The sequence below is a fragment of the Ambystoma mexicanum genome, chromosome 9, assembly GCF_040938575.1.
Source record: "Ambystoma mexicanum isolate Mex_15411 chromosome 9, UKY_AmexF1_1, whole genome shotgun sequence".
Classification (NCBI taxonomy): Eukaryota; Metazoa; Chordata; class Amphibia; order Caudata; family Ambystomatidae; genus Ambystoma; species Ambystoma mexicanum.
In genome coordinates this window covers 66,873,607-66,889,920 of record NC_090931.1, presented here as the reverse complement: position 1 = coordinate 66,889,920, position 16,314 = coordinate 66,873,607, and the positions used below count along the sequence as shown (strand labels likewise).

At 47.2% G+C, this 16,314-nt stretch overlaps 1 protein-coding gene across 1 annotated transcript in view; it reads right to left on the bottom strand.

Annotated features, from left to right (window-relative positions):
- Positions 1–2,236: 2,236 nt before the first annotated feature.
- Positions 2,237–16,314, bottom strand: part of KCNJ1 (potassium inwardly rectifying channel subfamily J member 1) — an 88,598-nt gene continuing 74,520 nt past the window's right edge. Inside the window, exon 2 of the mRNA XM_069614172.1 lies at positions 2,237–3,655. Within this exon, the coding sequence (XP_069470273.1) occupies positions 2,516–3,634 (1,119 nt within the window). The 5' untranslated portion in view covers positions 3,635–3,655 and the 3' untranslated portion in view covers positions 2,237–2,515. The remainder of the gene's footprint in view (positions 3,656–16,314) is intronic.

The window sequence follows — 16,314 nt, the reverse complement described above, 5'->3', positions numbered from 1 at the left end:
CATACCATCCGCAAACCGATGGGCAAACAGAGAGGCTTAACGCCACCATGGAACAGTATCTACGATGTCTTACCCACCAACGCCAAGATACGTGGGTTTCTGTTCTACCTCTGGCCGAGTTCGCCTACAATAACTCTATGCATACGGCGACAGGTGTATCTCCGTTCTTTGCACTATATGGCCAGCACCCCCGTTCTTTGCCCAGTATTGCTGATTGGCCATTACAAAATCCGGCTGCCTCTGGTTGTCTTAGGAACCTATCAGATACCCACGCTATAGTTAAGAGTCAACTATTACAGGCCCAGTCACGTTCTAAGTCATCGGCAGATGCACATCGCTCACCGGCTCCTAACTACCGACCGGGGATGAAGGTCTGGCTGTCCACAAAAAATCTACGCCTGCCTGGTCGAAGATCCCTGTTGCCTCGGTTCGTGGGTCCCTACAGCATTCTGCAGGTTATTAACCCTGCGGCCCTCCGATTGGCTCTTCCTGCAAAATGGAAGGTACACCCGGTATTCCATGTCTCTCTAGTGAAACCATGCCACCCATCTACCAGACTTCCTGCTCATCCACCTCCGATTAGGGTGCGTGGTTTTGATGAATATGAGGTGGGTGCGATCTTGGATACCAAAGTCCGAAGGGGCAGACGTCTCTATCTGGTCGATTGGAAGGGCTATGGTCCCGAAGACCGTACGTGGGAACCTGTGGGAAACATCCATGCTCCGGCCCTTTTGTCTCATTTCTGGTCTGCTCGGGGGGTGACACCCCCTTTGAGGGAGGAAACTGTCATGTACCGGCGGGTAAGCAGTGTCAAGAAACGGATGCATAGCCCTTTAAGAACACTACAACCAGGGGCTTGGAAGTTGGCATGGCAACGCTGGCGTCCTCTCAGCGTTTCCCACGGTCGACGCTGGAAGCCGCGGAACGCTGTCATGTGACCTCACCTTTATATTCTCCGCCTACACTCCAGATCGGTGCTTCTGATTGAGAATTGGTGGCGCCTCGTATCTTGTACCTTGTATCCAGTTTTCCTTATCATCCCGGTTCTGTCCCTTTCCCTTCCCCTTCCCTCCAGCATTTCTGATTACCTCGTTGCCTCGACCCGGACCGTTTACCTGGCTTTGGATTTTGGACTGCCTTGTTCTTGTTTGCTGCCCGCATCATTCTTCGACCTCGGACCGCTCACGGATTTCCTAGCCTTCGCCCATTAGTTTTGGTTGCTCTTCGGTTGTCTTCTGGATCATCAATCATCTGGACTGCATCTGGGTATTTTGAGGAACTTTGGAACTTTTCTTGAACTTTGGATTGTTGACCTTGGAACTCTTGAACTTTTGGATTGTTGAACTTGGAACTTATGAACTTCCAACCTGGGGTTTCCTTGTGACGCACACTATTCTAGTGTGTAGTAGGCGTCCTCGTGCCGGCGGGATAGGTGGTTGAGCTTTGCTGGTATTCTGCATTGTGGACTTCGGAGTTCTTCTCTTCCTGGTTCCATCTGGTTCTCCCCGGAGTAACGGTAAGCCTAGGGGTTGTTATCAGAATTGGGATCAACGTATTGCATTCTTTCTGTTGTGTTCGGGTTTGGTCAGAAGGGCGGTTGTTATATTATCTGTATTGTATTAACTCCTCACTTACAGATCCAACGCCTGTCCTCGGCTACTCGTACCACCCTGACTTCTGCATTACAACTTTTGCGTCATCTACATTACAACTCCTGCGTCCTCTGGGTCTCATCAGGTATCCGTTCTTTCCTCTGATTGATCGCTCTGGCTGTCCATTCCTGGGGCCAGAGGGTTCCATCAGGAGGAAGAACTCTTCGGCTACACGACGTGGGCAACTGGATTCTGACAGCCTAGCAGTTCGGGCTGGACTGTCCCTTACGGGGTGGGACCAAGCCTGATTTGCATATAGTCTCTCCTCTTCTGTAATGGCTTGGCAGGCTTAAGAACAATGGTCTGGAGGGTTGCCCAGAGCTGTGCCAGAGGTTCAGATGTATGCTAAACCTTCCAGCCATCACCTCTTTGGTTTTGCCTAGGTATAATTAAGAAGCCAAGGTTTTGATGACCATTATTCTTTAAAAACTAAACCACTGTTCAGAACTCGAATGACCTGGAACATGTGTAAGAAACATCAACATATAAAAAGGTGTGAAAAAAAATGTCACATTTCACTTCTTATCACATTCTAACGTGTGCTGGATAATCTCTCATGATTTATGACTACAATGATGCTGGGATAACAATGAGAATGCCATTTTTTATTTCAAAGTATAAATACAGACGCCGCTCTACTGTAGCTAGGCCTTTGCATATAGTGACGTCATGAACTCAGAATCAGTTTACAATACAAAAATAGATTAAACTGTGTGACACCAGCTGGTTTAAAATACATGTTAACAGGAGTTTGTTTTGACCACTTTCACATAAAAAAGACTTTGTCCGATTGAACGTCCACCTGGGTCATTCCTCTGAATTTTTAGAGGTTGTCTTTCCGGCCATTGGGCCAACTCCAACACCTACATTTTAGTCTCATTGATATCAATCACTTCTGACATCTCAAAACCTGGATTATCGTAGGCTTTCTTGAGCATCGCCTTAGCATGCTGCTCATTGTAGAGGCAGAAAGCACAGTGTGGGGTGTCCACTTCCACGGTCTTGCTGAAATTTGAGAAGTCTACTCTGTACTTGCCTTCTTTGGTCTTGGAAACTATTGGAGCAAAGCGATAGCCCCAGAATACTTCTTCTGGGATGTAAGAGGTCCGGACTTGGCAAGTTGCGCTAGTGGCTTCTACTGTGCCATCCAGAAACACGACAAGCTCAAACTCTTGCTCCAGGATGGTTTCGGCCGTCATCTCGAAGAACGGGCTATTTCTGTCTATGATGTGGTAGATGGTGAGCGGAGAAATGAAGAACAAGTTTTCATTGCCGGCATCCACCACAAAGTCTATGTTCACCTGGTCAAGGATTATGGCCTCTCCTTCTGCCGTAACTGTGGTCCTCAAAAGCTTGCCGTAGATGTGACTCCCGATCAACAAGCTTTTGCGGAGGTTGGCCACTCGGATTAAGAGGTTTAGCTTCCCCCCACGCTTGCTGATGACTGCGTTCTTGCTGAAGGTGATGGTCTTGCCCCGTTTTTTTGGACGGGATATTTTAGCAAGGATGGCACCACACATAAATGAGTTGATGATCACCCCAAGGATAGACTGGGCGATCAGAAGTGAAATGGCCGTGCCGCACTGTTCAGTCACACACCGGAAACCATACCCAATGGTAACTTGAGTCTCTAGCGAGAAGAGGAAAGACGAAGTCAGGCCGTTGATGTTCTCCACGCATGGAGTGTGGTTTGGAGAAGGGTTGAACATTGGTAAGTCTTGGTGCAAATAGGCCACAGCATACCAAAGCAGGCCAAATAGAAACCAGCTCCCCAAAAACGCTGTGATGAAGATGGTCATTTTGTACCGCCACTTGAGATCCAGCACAGTGGTCCATATATCGGAGAGGAAGGCAAACCGTGACTGTTCTTCCACATTGCCGAACTCTATGTTACATCTTCCATCCTTGGACACCAATCGCCCTCGTTGTCTCTTGCTCTGCGTCAGATGGCGTTGCAGGTGTTTGCGAAGGAAATTGAGCATTCTGCCCGGTAGCAATCCAAGCTGAAAGAGAAAGAGGCAATGAGGACAGGTGCAAAAAATTCTGAACACAGTGAAAGCGAAGATCATGCACAAGACCTGGAATGTGGACTATGGATTCAACAAGATCGGGAAGCTGGGCTCTGACCACTTGAACTCAGGTCTCGCACAGCAATGACGAACAGCACGTCATTAAGGGAACTCGTACAGCAATATGCGTATGCACAAGGAGCACAATGCTTCCTAATTAGTCTAATCGTAATGCAAACACGTTGCTTCTAATATATATCAAAACAGTAACCGTTACACATGCATCTGCAGCAAGGGTCGATTATATGACATACATTTTTTTCTTTTCTTTTTTAAATGGCATTCTTAAATCACATCAACAATTTAGAGGAGTAAAAAGATGCTACAAGTCAACTAATAAAATCCCAGAACCTTTAAATAAGAATGCACGATTCCCTTATGCATGATAAATGTGCAGAAAGGGCAGCAGTGCATGCTTCCATTGCTCACGTGCAGACAACACGTGCACACACAGAAAACACGCAGCAGGGCAAGCTTCCCTCACACACACAATAGAAGACCATCTCACATTCAGAAAACGACTGAAAATGTGGCTGTTCAACTCCCAATGACCAGCACAAGGTGGACACTCCCAACGGCACAATATGGACCATATGAAAACCACTAACTACTAACCTCCCGCTTCCAACTCCTCTCCAGCATACCCCACATGTCACACGAGCCTCACGATCTGCCTAGTTCCACCCCAATACATAACAGACATTCCCAGACACTGGACCCTCCCCTTACGAATACAACACATCAGTGTGTGTTATCAATACTACTAGCTAGACTACACATGTAACACAAAAACACACACACAACATCATGTGTTTTACATAGAATAAACAGCCCAGTCACTGGACCTTTCCCTTATGGATACATCAAACCAGTGGTCACAATGAACTCATCAGCAAGCCAACACACGCAGACTTCACTTTCCACTGGTTCTGGACCTGCCCTATCACTCTTCCCTCACTATCACAGCCACACTATTTCTTGCAGAGCCACGTGAGTCACAGGACACCATGCTAATGGTAAGAGTGCACCGTTTAAGACAAGTTAATGTAACATAAAGATACGTGGTGCAGAATAAAGAGAAGCATGCACACTTCCACCACACGCAAGGCGGCAGATTCTCACATCTTTTTTGGTACAAGTGAGGAGATGCCCCAAAAAGCTGGCTGCCCAATACACAAAGGACATCTGAATGAGTACATCTTATATGCATTAATTAATTCCTTTTGTGAGTCTTCAATGTGCTCATTCATTCCCTTTGTGAGTCTTTGAGGCACTCATTCATGCTTTTTTGAATCTTTGATGCACTCATTCATGCCCTTTTTGAGTCTTCAAAGAGCTCATTCATTCCCTTTGTGAGTCTTCGATGTGCTCATTCATTCCCTTTGTGAGTCTTTGATGCACTCATTCACGCTTTTTTTGAGTCTTCGATGCGCTCATTCATTCCCTTTATGAGTCTTAGATGGGCTCATTCATTCCCTTTGTGAGTCTTCGATGTCCTCATTCATTCCCTTTGTGAGTCTTTGATGCACTCAGTCATGCTTTTTTTGAGTCTTCGATGCGCTCATTCACGCCCTTTGTGAGTCTTAGATGCACTCATTCATTCCCTTTGTGAGTCTTAGATGGGCTCATTCATTCCCTTTGTGAGTCTTCGATGTGCTCATTCATTCCCTTTGTGAGTCTTTGATGCACTCAGTCATGCTTTTTTTGAGTCTTCGATGCGCTCATTCATTCCCTTTGTGAGTCTTTGAGGCACTCATTCATGCTTTTTTGAGTCTTTGATGCACTCATTCATGCCCTTTGTGAGTCTTCGAAGAGCTCATTCATTCCCTTTGTGAGTCTTCGATGTGCTCATTCATGCCCTGTGAGTCTTTGATGTGCTCATTCATTCCATTTGTGAGTTTTAAATGCACTCATCCATTCCCTTTGTGAGTGCCCGATGCGTTCATTCATGCCCTTTGTGAGTCTAAGCTGTGCTCATTCATTGCCTTTATGAGTCTTAGATGCGCTCATTCATTCCCTTTTTTAGTGCTCCATGCGCTCATTCATGCCCTTTTTGTGTCTTCGATGTGCTCATTCATGCCCTTTGTGCATCTTAGAAGCGCTCATTCATTCTCTTTGTGAGTCTTAGATGTGCTCATTTATTCCATTTGTGAGTCTTAAATCCGCTCATTAATGCCATTTGTGAGTCTTCGATGTGCTCATTCGTGCCCTTTGTGAGTCTTCAATGTGCTCATTCATTCCATTTGTTCAGTTTTAGATGTGCTCATTCATTTCCTTTATAAGTCTTAGATGCGCTCAAGCATTCCCTTTGTGAGTGTCCGATGCACTCATTTATGCCCTTTGTGAGTCTTAGTTGTGCTCATTCATTCCCTTCATGAGCCTTAGATGCGCTCATTCATTCCCTTTGCGAGTGCTCGATGTGCTCGTTCATGCCCTTTTTGTGTCTTCGATGTGCTCATTCATGCCCTTTGTGAGTCTTCGATGAGCTCATTCATTCCCTTTGTGAGTCTTAGATGCGCTCATTTATTCCCTTTGTGAGTCTTAGATCTGCTCATTAATGCCTTTTGAGAGTCTTCAATGTGCTCATTCATGCCCTTTGTGAGTCTTCAAGAGCTCATTCATTCCCTTTGTGAGTCTTTGATGCGCTCATTCATTCCTTGTGTGAGTCTTACATGTGCTCATTCACGCTCTTTGTGAGTCTTCGATGTGCTCATACATGCAATTTGTGAGTCTTCGATGCGTTCATTCATCCCCTTTGTGAGTCAACAAAGAGCTCATTCATTCCCTTTGTGAGTCTTTCGATGCACTCATTCATTTGCTTTGTGATTCTTAGGTGCACTCATTCATTCCCTTTGTGAGTGTTAGATGTGCTCATTCATGCCCGTGTGAGTCTTGGGAGCGCTCATTCATTCCCTTTGTGAGTCTTTCGATGCGCTCATTCATTCCCTTTGTGAGTCTTAGATGTGCTCATTCAAGCCCTTTATGAGTCTTAGATGCGCTCATTCTTTCCCTTTGTGAGTGTTTGATGTGCTCTTTAACACCCTTGGTGAGTCTTCGATGGGCTCATTCATGACCTTTCTGAGTCTTCGAAGAGCTCATTCATTCCCTTTGTGATTCTTCGATGCGCACATCCCTTTGTGAGTATTAGATGCGCTCATTCATTTCCTTTGTGAGTCTTAGATGCGCTCATTCATTTCCTTTGTGAGTCTTAGATGCACTCATTCATTCCCTCTGCGAGTGTTTGATGTGCTCATTCACACTCTTTGTGACTCTCTGATGTGCTCATTCACGCACTTTGTGAGTCTTTGATGCGCTCATTCATGCCCTTTGTGAGTCTACGAAGAGCTAATGAATTCCCATTGTGAGTCTTTGATGCGCTCATTCACGCACTTTGTGAGTCTTCGAGGTGCTCATTCATGCCCTTTGTGAGTCTTCAAAGAGCTCATTCATTCCCTTTGTGAGTCTTCGATGTGCTCATTAATTCCCTTTGTGAGTCTTAGATGTGCTGATACATGTCCTTTCTGAGTCTTAGATGTGCTCATTCACGCCCTTTGTGAGTCTTCGATGCGCTCATTCATTCCCTTTGTGAGTCTTCGATGCACTCATTCACACACTTTGTGAGTCTTCAAGGTGCTCATTCATGGCCTTTGTGAGTCTTAGATGTGCTAATTCATTCCCTTTATGATTCTTAGATGCGCTCATTCATGCCCTTTGTGAGTATTCGATTCGCTCATCCCTTTATGAGTCTTAGATGCATTCATTCATTTCCTTTGTGAGTCTTAGATGCACTCATTCATTCCCTTAGTGAGTGTTTGATGCGCTCATTCACACTCGTTGTGAGTCTTCGGTGCGCTCATTCACGCACTTTGTGAGTCTTTGAGGCGCTCATTCACTCACTTTGTGAGTCTTCGATGTGCTCATTCATGTCCTTTCTGAGTCTTTCAAAAAGCTCATTCATTCCCTTTGTGAGTCTTCAACGTGCTCATTCATTCCCTTTGTGAGTCTTAGATGCACTCATTTACGCCCTTTGTGAGGCTTAGATGCGCTCATTCATTCCCTTTGTGAGTGTTTGATTCGCTCATTGATGCCCTTTGTGATTGTTAGATGCGCTCATTCATTCCCTTTGTGAGTCTTCGATGCGCTCATCACTTTGTGAGTCTTAGATGTGCTCATTCACGCTCTTTGTGAGTCTTAGATACACTCATTCATTCCCTTTGTGAGTGATGCGCTCATTCACGCTCTTTGTGAGTCTATGAAGAGCTCATGCATTCTCTTTGTGAGTCTTCGATACGCTCATCATTCCCTTTGTGAGTCTTAGATGCGCTCATTCATTCCCTTTATGAGTCTTAGATGCACTCATTCACTCCCTGTGTGAGTCTTAGATGCGCTCATTCATTCCCTGTGTGAGTCTTAGATGCATTTATTCATTCCCTGTGTGAGTCTTAGATGCGCTCATTCATTCCCTGTGTGAGTCTTAGATGACTCCTTCACGCCCTTTGTGAGTCTTATATACGCTCATTCTGGTGCCCCCACCCCTCCCTTTGTGCATTTGCCAGAGACGGGGGCGTTTCTGAGCATTTTACAGTGCATCCCGTATCCACAAATGAGATGCGCTTAAAAGTGCGCAGAAACGATGCACGTCATCAACAGGCGTCGAGGGAGGCACACATCACAGCAGAGTCCTTTCTGGCAGCGCCATGATTTGTTTTTGAAGTGAGACACCTGTGTTGGATAGAAATGCATTTTATGTATTTGTCATTTCACCGAGACGAACCCCTCAAAGTCCGACTTGGTAAAATGCACTCCCGCCACTAATGTATGCAAAGGGGCTGGACAAAACATCACAGGGTTTCAGAGTCAAGGCTGAGCAATTAGTGTAGTGAGGGATGATCAGGACTTGACATGACTGGGTGGAGTGAGACCATTGGCTGAATCGGAGGATTCTGGGTGATGTGCTCGAGTTTTTTTCATCGAATTCTAATCTATTTTTGTTTTCTTTTAATTTGCCTGAAAATATATATATGAGATGGGAGACCCCCGCAGCTCCCTCCCCGACTAGCCCCAATATTCATTATCAAGATTACCCTCCTCCTCCCACCTATATTTGCGGCCAAATTCGGCCCAAAAAATTCAACTAATTCGAATTAGACCAATTCTATTGCGACCAAACCTCCATGCCCGATTGGGTTACTAGAACTGATAAGGACTTTATGGGAGAATGACAAGCAGGGGAACGTTAGAGAAATCTGCTAAGAGTAATCATCTTGAACGAGCTGCACCCGTCGCGTCATCATATAGCGCCCGCTGCCCCTCTCTGTCTGTCTCGCTCTCTCATCGTGTGCTCGTTTCCTGTCTTTCTCCGTCTCTCTCATTCTCTGGCTCACTCTGGCGCACTTAAGTCACTGTCTCTTTCTAAGAGGCTGAGAGTTGAGTTGTCAGGTGAGTGGCTGTGAGAGCCCCTCCAGTCGTTGCTGATAGCTGCATGACAAAAAGAAAAAAAGGCAGCCTTCAGGAAGGACTGGGATTATTTTGCAAACGCACTTCGTACACTGCCTCTTTTCAAAGTGTACTCTGTTCATTTCTCCTGGTCACACCCCTTGTTTATATTAGTCATAAGAGAAAAGTTATACTTGTTTAAGTCAGCAAAGCCCATTAATGAAATGTGCAATAAAGCTATTTGCATTTGTATTTGGGATGATATGGGTGGCCCTAGCCAGGAGGCAAAGGCGTGCACTGATGTTAAACGCACGCAGGAGTCTTTCAAAAGAAGTGACATATTAAACAATATGACCCCGTTACAAAGGCCTGGGGCAATTACAGAGGAACGTCTGCAGCATATCAGAGAGTGCAATTGTAAAGCTGGAGACCAAGCAGAGTTTGTGCGCCATGGGTCGATGATGGAATCTCCACAAAGGAGGGCGGCATTTTGCCTTGCTAGCCACACACGATTCTTTGAACATGTGCGAGTCAAACAGATGTTGATGTATTGCTGGCCCGCAAGATTGCAGCGCTGCTGCGCAGAAGCGACACTCGCCGGCCTGCACTCATTTGTCGAGGCCAGCATCCATTAATGAGTGCACTTGCGTGGTCTGAGTGCGGTGCGAAAGAACAGTTTGCAGCCATTGGCTGTCTGCGTAATGCCAGCCTTCCAGTGCCACCATATGTGTTAGCGGGCAAGAAGGGATGAGTTATGGGTGCAGGCTGGCAGCAGCGCTATGTTCACCCACTCAATCCTGTAAATGGGTACTGATCTAGTTACCCTCCCAGCGTGGATCATATCTCTGCTCTGGTCGCACCAGTTCAGTCCTGATCAGAAACAAAGCCCGTCTGATTTTGTGATTCTGTCTTGATTCAACAAAGGGCAAGATTTCTGCAACGTACCAGGAACCTTTATGAACGAAAGAGCCTATGGACCCACAGTCGGATATTCCCCGGAAGTGATTGCCAACGTGCTGAGCCTATGGACCCACAGTCGGATATTCCCCGGAAGTGATTGCCAACGTGCTGAGCCTATGAACCCACAGTCGGATATTCCCCGGAAGTGACTGCCACCGTGCTGAGCCTATGAACCCACAGTCGGATATTCCCCGGAAGTGATTGCCACCGTGCTGAGCCTATGGACCCACAGTCGGATATTCCCCGGAAGTGACTGCCACTGTGCTGAGCCTATGAACCCACAGTCGGATATTCCCCGGAAGTGACTGCCACCGTGCTGAGCCTATGGACCCACAGTCGGATATTCCCCGGAAGTGATTGCCAACGTGCTGAGCCTATGGACCCACAGTCGGATATTCCCCGGAAGTGATTGCCAACGTGCTGAGCCTATGGACCCACAGTCGGATATTCCCCAGAAGTGATTGCCAACGTGCTGAGCCTATGAACCCACAGTCGGATATTCCCGGGAAGTGATTGCCAACGTGCTGAGCCTATGGACCCACAGTCGGATATTCCCTGGAAGTGACTGCCACCGTGCTGAGCCTATGAACCCACAGTCGGATATTCCCTGGAAGTGATTGCCACCGTGCTGAGCCTATGGACCCACAGTCGGATATTCCCCGGAAGTGACTGCCACCGTGCTGAGCCTATGAACCCACAGTCGGATATTCCCCGGAAGTGATTGCCACCGTGCTGAGCCTATGGACCCACAGTCGGATATTCTCCGGAAGTGATTGCCAACGTGCTGAGCCTATGGACCCACAGTCGGATATTCCCCGGAAGTGACTGCCACTGTGCTGAGCCTATGGACCCACAGTCGGATATTCCCAGGAAGTGATTGCCACCGTGCTGTGCCTATGAACCAACAGGCGGATATTCCCTGGAAGTGATCGCCACCATGCTGAGCCTATAGATCCACAGTCAGATATTCCCCGGAAGTGACTGCCACTGTGCTGAGCCTATGGACCCACAGTCGGATATTCCCAGGAAGTGATTGCCACCGTGCTGTGCCTATGAACCAACAGGCGGATATTCCCTGGAAGTGATCGCCACCGTGCTGAGTCTATAGATCCACAGTCAGATATTCCACGGAAGTGACTGCCACTGTGCTGAGCCTATGGACCCACAGTCGGATATTCCCGGAAGTGGAAGTAATTGCCATCGTGCTGAGCCTATACCCACAGTCGGATATTCCCAGGAAGTGATTGCCACCGTGCTGCGCCTATGAACCCACAGTCAGATATTCCCACCATCGGATATACCCAGGAAGTGATTGCCACCATGCTGAGCCTATGGACCCACCGTTGGATATTCCCAGGAAGCGATTGCCATTGGCCTGAGCCTATGAGCCCACAGTCAGATATTGCCAGGAAGTGATTGCCACCATGCTGCGCCTATGAACCAACAGGCGTATATTCCCCAGAAGTGATTGCCACCGTGCTGAGCCTATGGACCCACAGTCGGATATTGCCAGGAAGTGATTGCCACCGCGCTGAGCCTATGGACCCACAGTCAGATATTCCCATCGTCGGATATTCCCAGGAAGTGATTGCCACCATGCTGAGCCTATGGACCCACAGTCAGATATTTCCAGGAAGTGATTGCCACCGGGCTGAGCCCATGGACCTACAGTCGGATGATCCCAGCAAGTGATTGCCAGCGGGCTGAGCCCATGGGCCCACAGTCAGATGATCCCAGTAAGTGATTGCCACCGGGCTGAGCCTATGAACCCACAGTCAGATATTCCCAGCATGTGACTGCCACGGGCTGAGCCTATGGACCCACATTCGGATATTCCCAGGAATTGATTGTCAAGTGCTGAGCCTATAGACCCACAGTCGGATATTCCCCGGAAGTGATTGCCACCGTGCTGAGCCTATGAATCAACATGCGGATATTCCCTGGAAGTGATTGCCACCGTGCTGAGCCTATGGACCCACAGTCGGATATTCCCAGGAAGTGATTGCCACCGCGCTGAGCCTATGGACCCACAGTCGGATATTCCCACCGTCGGATAGTCCCAGGAATTGATTGCCACAATGCTGAGCCTATGGACCCACAGTCGGATATTACCAAGAAGTGATTGCCACCGGGCTGAGCCCATAGACCTACAGTCGGATGATCCCAGCAAGTGATTGCCACAGGGCTGAGCCCATGAACCCATAGTCAGATATTCCCAGCAAGTGATTGCCACCGGGCTGAGCCTATGGACCCACAGTCGGATATTCCCAGGAAGTGATTGCCACCGGGCTGAGCCTATAGACCCACAGTCAGATATTCCCAGCAAGTGATTGCCACCGTGCTGAGCCTATGGACCCACAGTCAGATATTCCCAGGAAGTGATTGCCACCGGGCTGAGCCTATAGACCCACAGTCAGATATTCCCAGCAAGTGATTGCCACCGCGCTGTTGGCCTCCGTCATCGGAAGTGATTGGCCACCGAATGGTATCCTGTGAAAGAGCATCAGGGCAGGGAGGAATAGAAATACAATCAAACGAGGGCAAGAAGGACACACAACGTGAAATAAAGCTCTGGTTTAAAGTCAGTAGGTGACTTGACAATGCCAGAAGGAAGTACATAAAGGGTTAATTTGCTAGGGTCTTCATGCACAGTCCAGGTGACTTGATTCGGGCAGTGGAATAAGGACTATCTATCCCTCAAGATGGAACAACAGGTGTGGCTCCTATCATATGAGGGTTAGGGGCATCCCTCATTCAAGGTGTTAATGGCACAGGACTAAGGGATAGGGGCATCGTTCATCCATAGTGTTAATTACCAAGGATTTAGGGATAGGGGCATCCTTCTTCCATGGTGTTAATGACCCAGGACTAAGGGATAGGTGTATCCTACATCCATGGTCTTAATGACCCAGGACCAAGGGATAGGGGTGCCATGTATCTATAGTGTTAATGACCCAGGACTAAGGGACAGGGGCACCATTCAGCCACAGTGTTAATGACCTAGGATTAAGGGGTAGGGGCATCCTTCATCCATAGTGTTAATTACCCAGGACTAAAGGATAGAGGCATCCTTCATCTATAGTGTTAATGGACCCCGGACTAAGGGATAGGGTATCGTTTATCTAGAGTGTTAATGACCCAGGACTAAGGGAAAGGGGCACCATTCCACAGTGTTAATGACCCAGAACTAAGGGATAGAGGCATCCTTCATCCATAGTGTTAATGACCCATGACTAAGAGTTAGGGGCATTCTTCATTCATAGTGTTAATTACCCAGGACTAAGCGATAGGGGCATCCTTCATTCATACTGTTAATGACCCAGGACTAAGATATAGGGACATACTTCATCCATAGTGTTAATGGCCCAGGACTAAGGGATAGAGGCATCCTTCATCCATAGTGTTAATAACCATGACTAAGAGATAGGGGCATCCTTCATCCATAGTGTTAATGACCCAGGACAAAGGGATAGAGGCATCCATCATTCATAGTGTTAATTACCCAGGAGTAAGGGCTAGTGGCATCCTTCATCCATAGTGTTAATGACCCAGGACTAAGGGATAGAGGCATCCATCATCCATAGTGTTAATGACCCTGGACTAAGGGATAGGGGCATCCTTCATCCATAATGTTAATGACCCAGAACTAAAGGATAGGGATATCTTCCATCCGTAGTGTTAATGGCCCAGGACTAAGTGATAGGGGCATTCTTTATCTATAGTGTTAATGGCCCAGGACTAAGTGATAGGGGCATTCTTCATCTATAGTGTTAAGGACCCAGGACTAAGGGCTAGGGGCATCCCTCATCCCTGTTATTCCATGTCAGAAGCGGCTGTAACATGTGAGTGATTGGGAACCTTCTAACAGTGCGACTTGACACGTTTCTTTGGGTCCGTTCCTTGAGCTTCCCTTTCGGAGTCCCGGGGTCCCAGCAGTCAAGTTACTGAATCCACTACTACTTGGCTAATCAGCACGGGAATTTCGGTAACAGACCCTGCAGACTGTGGAGACTGTGAAGACCTCCCGCTATAGTGGAGGTAAGGAAGGCGTGAGGTGGTGTGAAAAGGCGTCCAGAGAGCCTCGAGTCCCACGAGTCCCGTGAGCCTTGTTGGTGACATTGGGAGCTCAGGATGCCCTCACATCCATGTTTTTTGCTGATTGGGCGGCTGATGATGGGCAGGTAATGCGACAGTGATTACCTTTCTTGCAAATTCCTTCCTAATTTTTTGTATTAATATACTTGGCTGCCTTTTGCAGCAGGCTAATTGCTGGTGCTAGGGGTGGTGTGGCACAAGGCACTGTAGCGCTGTAGTACTGTAGCCCGTGCAGCGCAGAGTGCAGTCTTCACTCACACTCAGTTAGGCCAAAGGCAGGCCGTCTCTGTGTGTGAGTCTGAAGTTGGCAGATTTGGGTTAAGTGGGCTGCTACTTATGCTGCAGTCAGGTGGCCCCCGGACCCATCATCAACTTAAGCTCCATGACTTCCAAGATCAGCTCCCCCATTGAAGAATGAGCTGAGGAAGGGGAGCGCAAGTGGGAGCGTGGCTCTGATACCGGTGACCTCTGCTGCAGAGCCCACTATGAATTTTTCCCTAAACTCGCCGTTATTTGGACTATCAAAAACGCCTGCTATGACCCTGGAACTAATGGAAATTGAGATCCTGGAGAAGGAAAATGTGGAGAATGTGGACCATGTTGAATTTCGGAGCGAGGCCACCAATTGAAAATCTATCCGAATGCCTGGGTAAACAACGTATGAAGAGATTGAGGATTGGCAAAGTAGATTCTTTAATCATTACTTCTCATGTGCCCCCCACCCCCGCCATCTCATCCCCTGAGCATGTGTTGACACAGAAACATATGGGGCCCATTGTGGAACCAGGAGTAGATGGAACTCCTGTTAATTACCCCAATGAGATGGTGGTAAATGAGCCGAGAACCCTGATCTCAAATACAGGACCACCAGTGGCAATTGAGGGCCTCCCTCACTTTTGGCAGTGTGTCTTTCAAGGGAAATTGATGCTATAAAAACAACTCCGGAACAAGATAGGAGCGTGAATGACCTGGTGGAGAGAGTGGAGAGAGTGATCAATTCGCCAGGCCACAGAGAAGTAGATGGTAATTCGAGTAAAGACCAAGGGGTCGCTCCTCCCGAGAAACCACTTTTATCAACATCATTACATGGAGAAAAAGCTGGTCCTTCGCGGGCCATAGACCATTTGCCATATTCTCAAAGTACACTTCTTAAATCAGCCACCTCATTTAGGAATGAGCATGCTGGCTTCATCCTCTTTGTCAGCTTCATCAACGCCAAATAATTTGGTATTTTCTCCAACCGTAGAACCTCCAAATTAACATTTCTCAGCAGGATCTGCCTTTCAATTCCAGAATAATGTAGTGTCAGCTCTTACTATTTCCTTGGCCCCGTTTTTAAAATTGCATGAGACAATGCATGATAATTGTAAAGACCAGACTACCCTACTGGCCATGATGAATTGAAAGCTGATTTTTCTGGGATCTTTCACAACAACTGTACAAGCAATATTGACCCATGAGGCTAAGAAATCGTCACAACGGCAGGAGGGCCTTTGTGATTTGGCAAGAGGAGATTTGGCTGATAATACCATCTTGATGGCGTCTATAATTGAATCTCTTAAATGGGGGAGAAAAAGTCATGAAGTTATAATTTTGGACCTTAATTCCCAGACTCAGAAGGATGAGAGAGTAAACACTACTGGGGACACCATATCCTTGGCGCAGGACCAGGGAGATGACACCCAGAATCTATCTCGGAGCAAATTAACACCTCAAACAAAGGGGAGTAATAAGGACGGAGTTGTGGTTCAGAACTCCTGCAATATAGGCCAGCCAGTGGGCATAGGAATAGGGGTGTCAACCGTGCTATGCCCTACAGAATCTGATCATGAACTTTTGATCCCTACAAAACTACAGATTTGGCACCGGCATTACACCTTGTAAAAAGTAATTTCCAATCTTTGATAAGTGAACGGAACCAATCCCGCTCGCAGTTCCTTCACAAAAAAAGTCAAAATCATGCAACCATCTAAGAAAATTACATCAAATGGATCAAGAAAATGACTCCTGAATTTGAAAACTCCTCCTTCATTAAAATGACATTCTTCAGACCAGGCAGAAGAGAAATGAAAAGATGCTTATAATTTTAAATCCTATTCAGA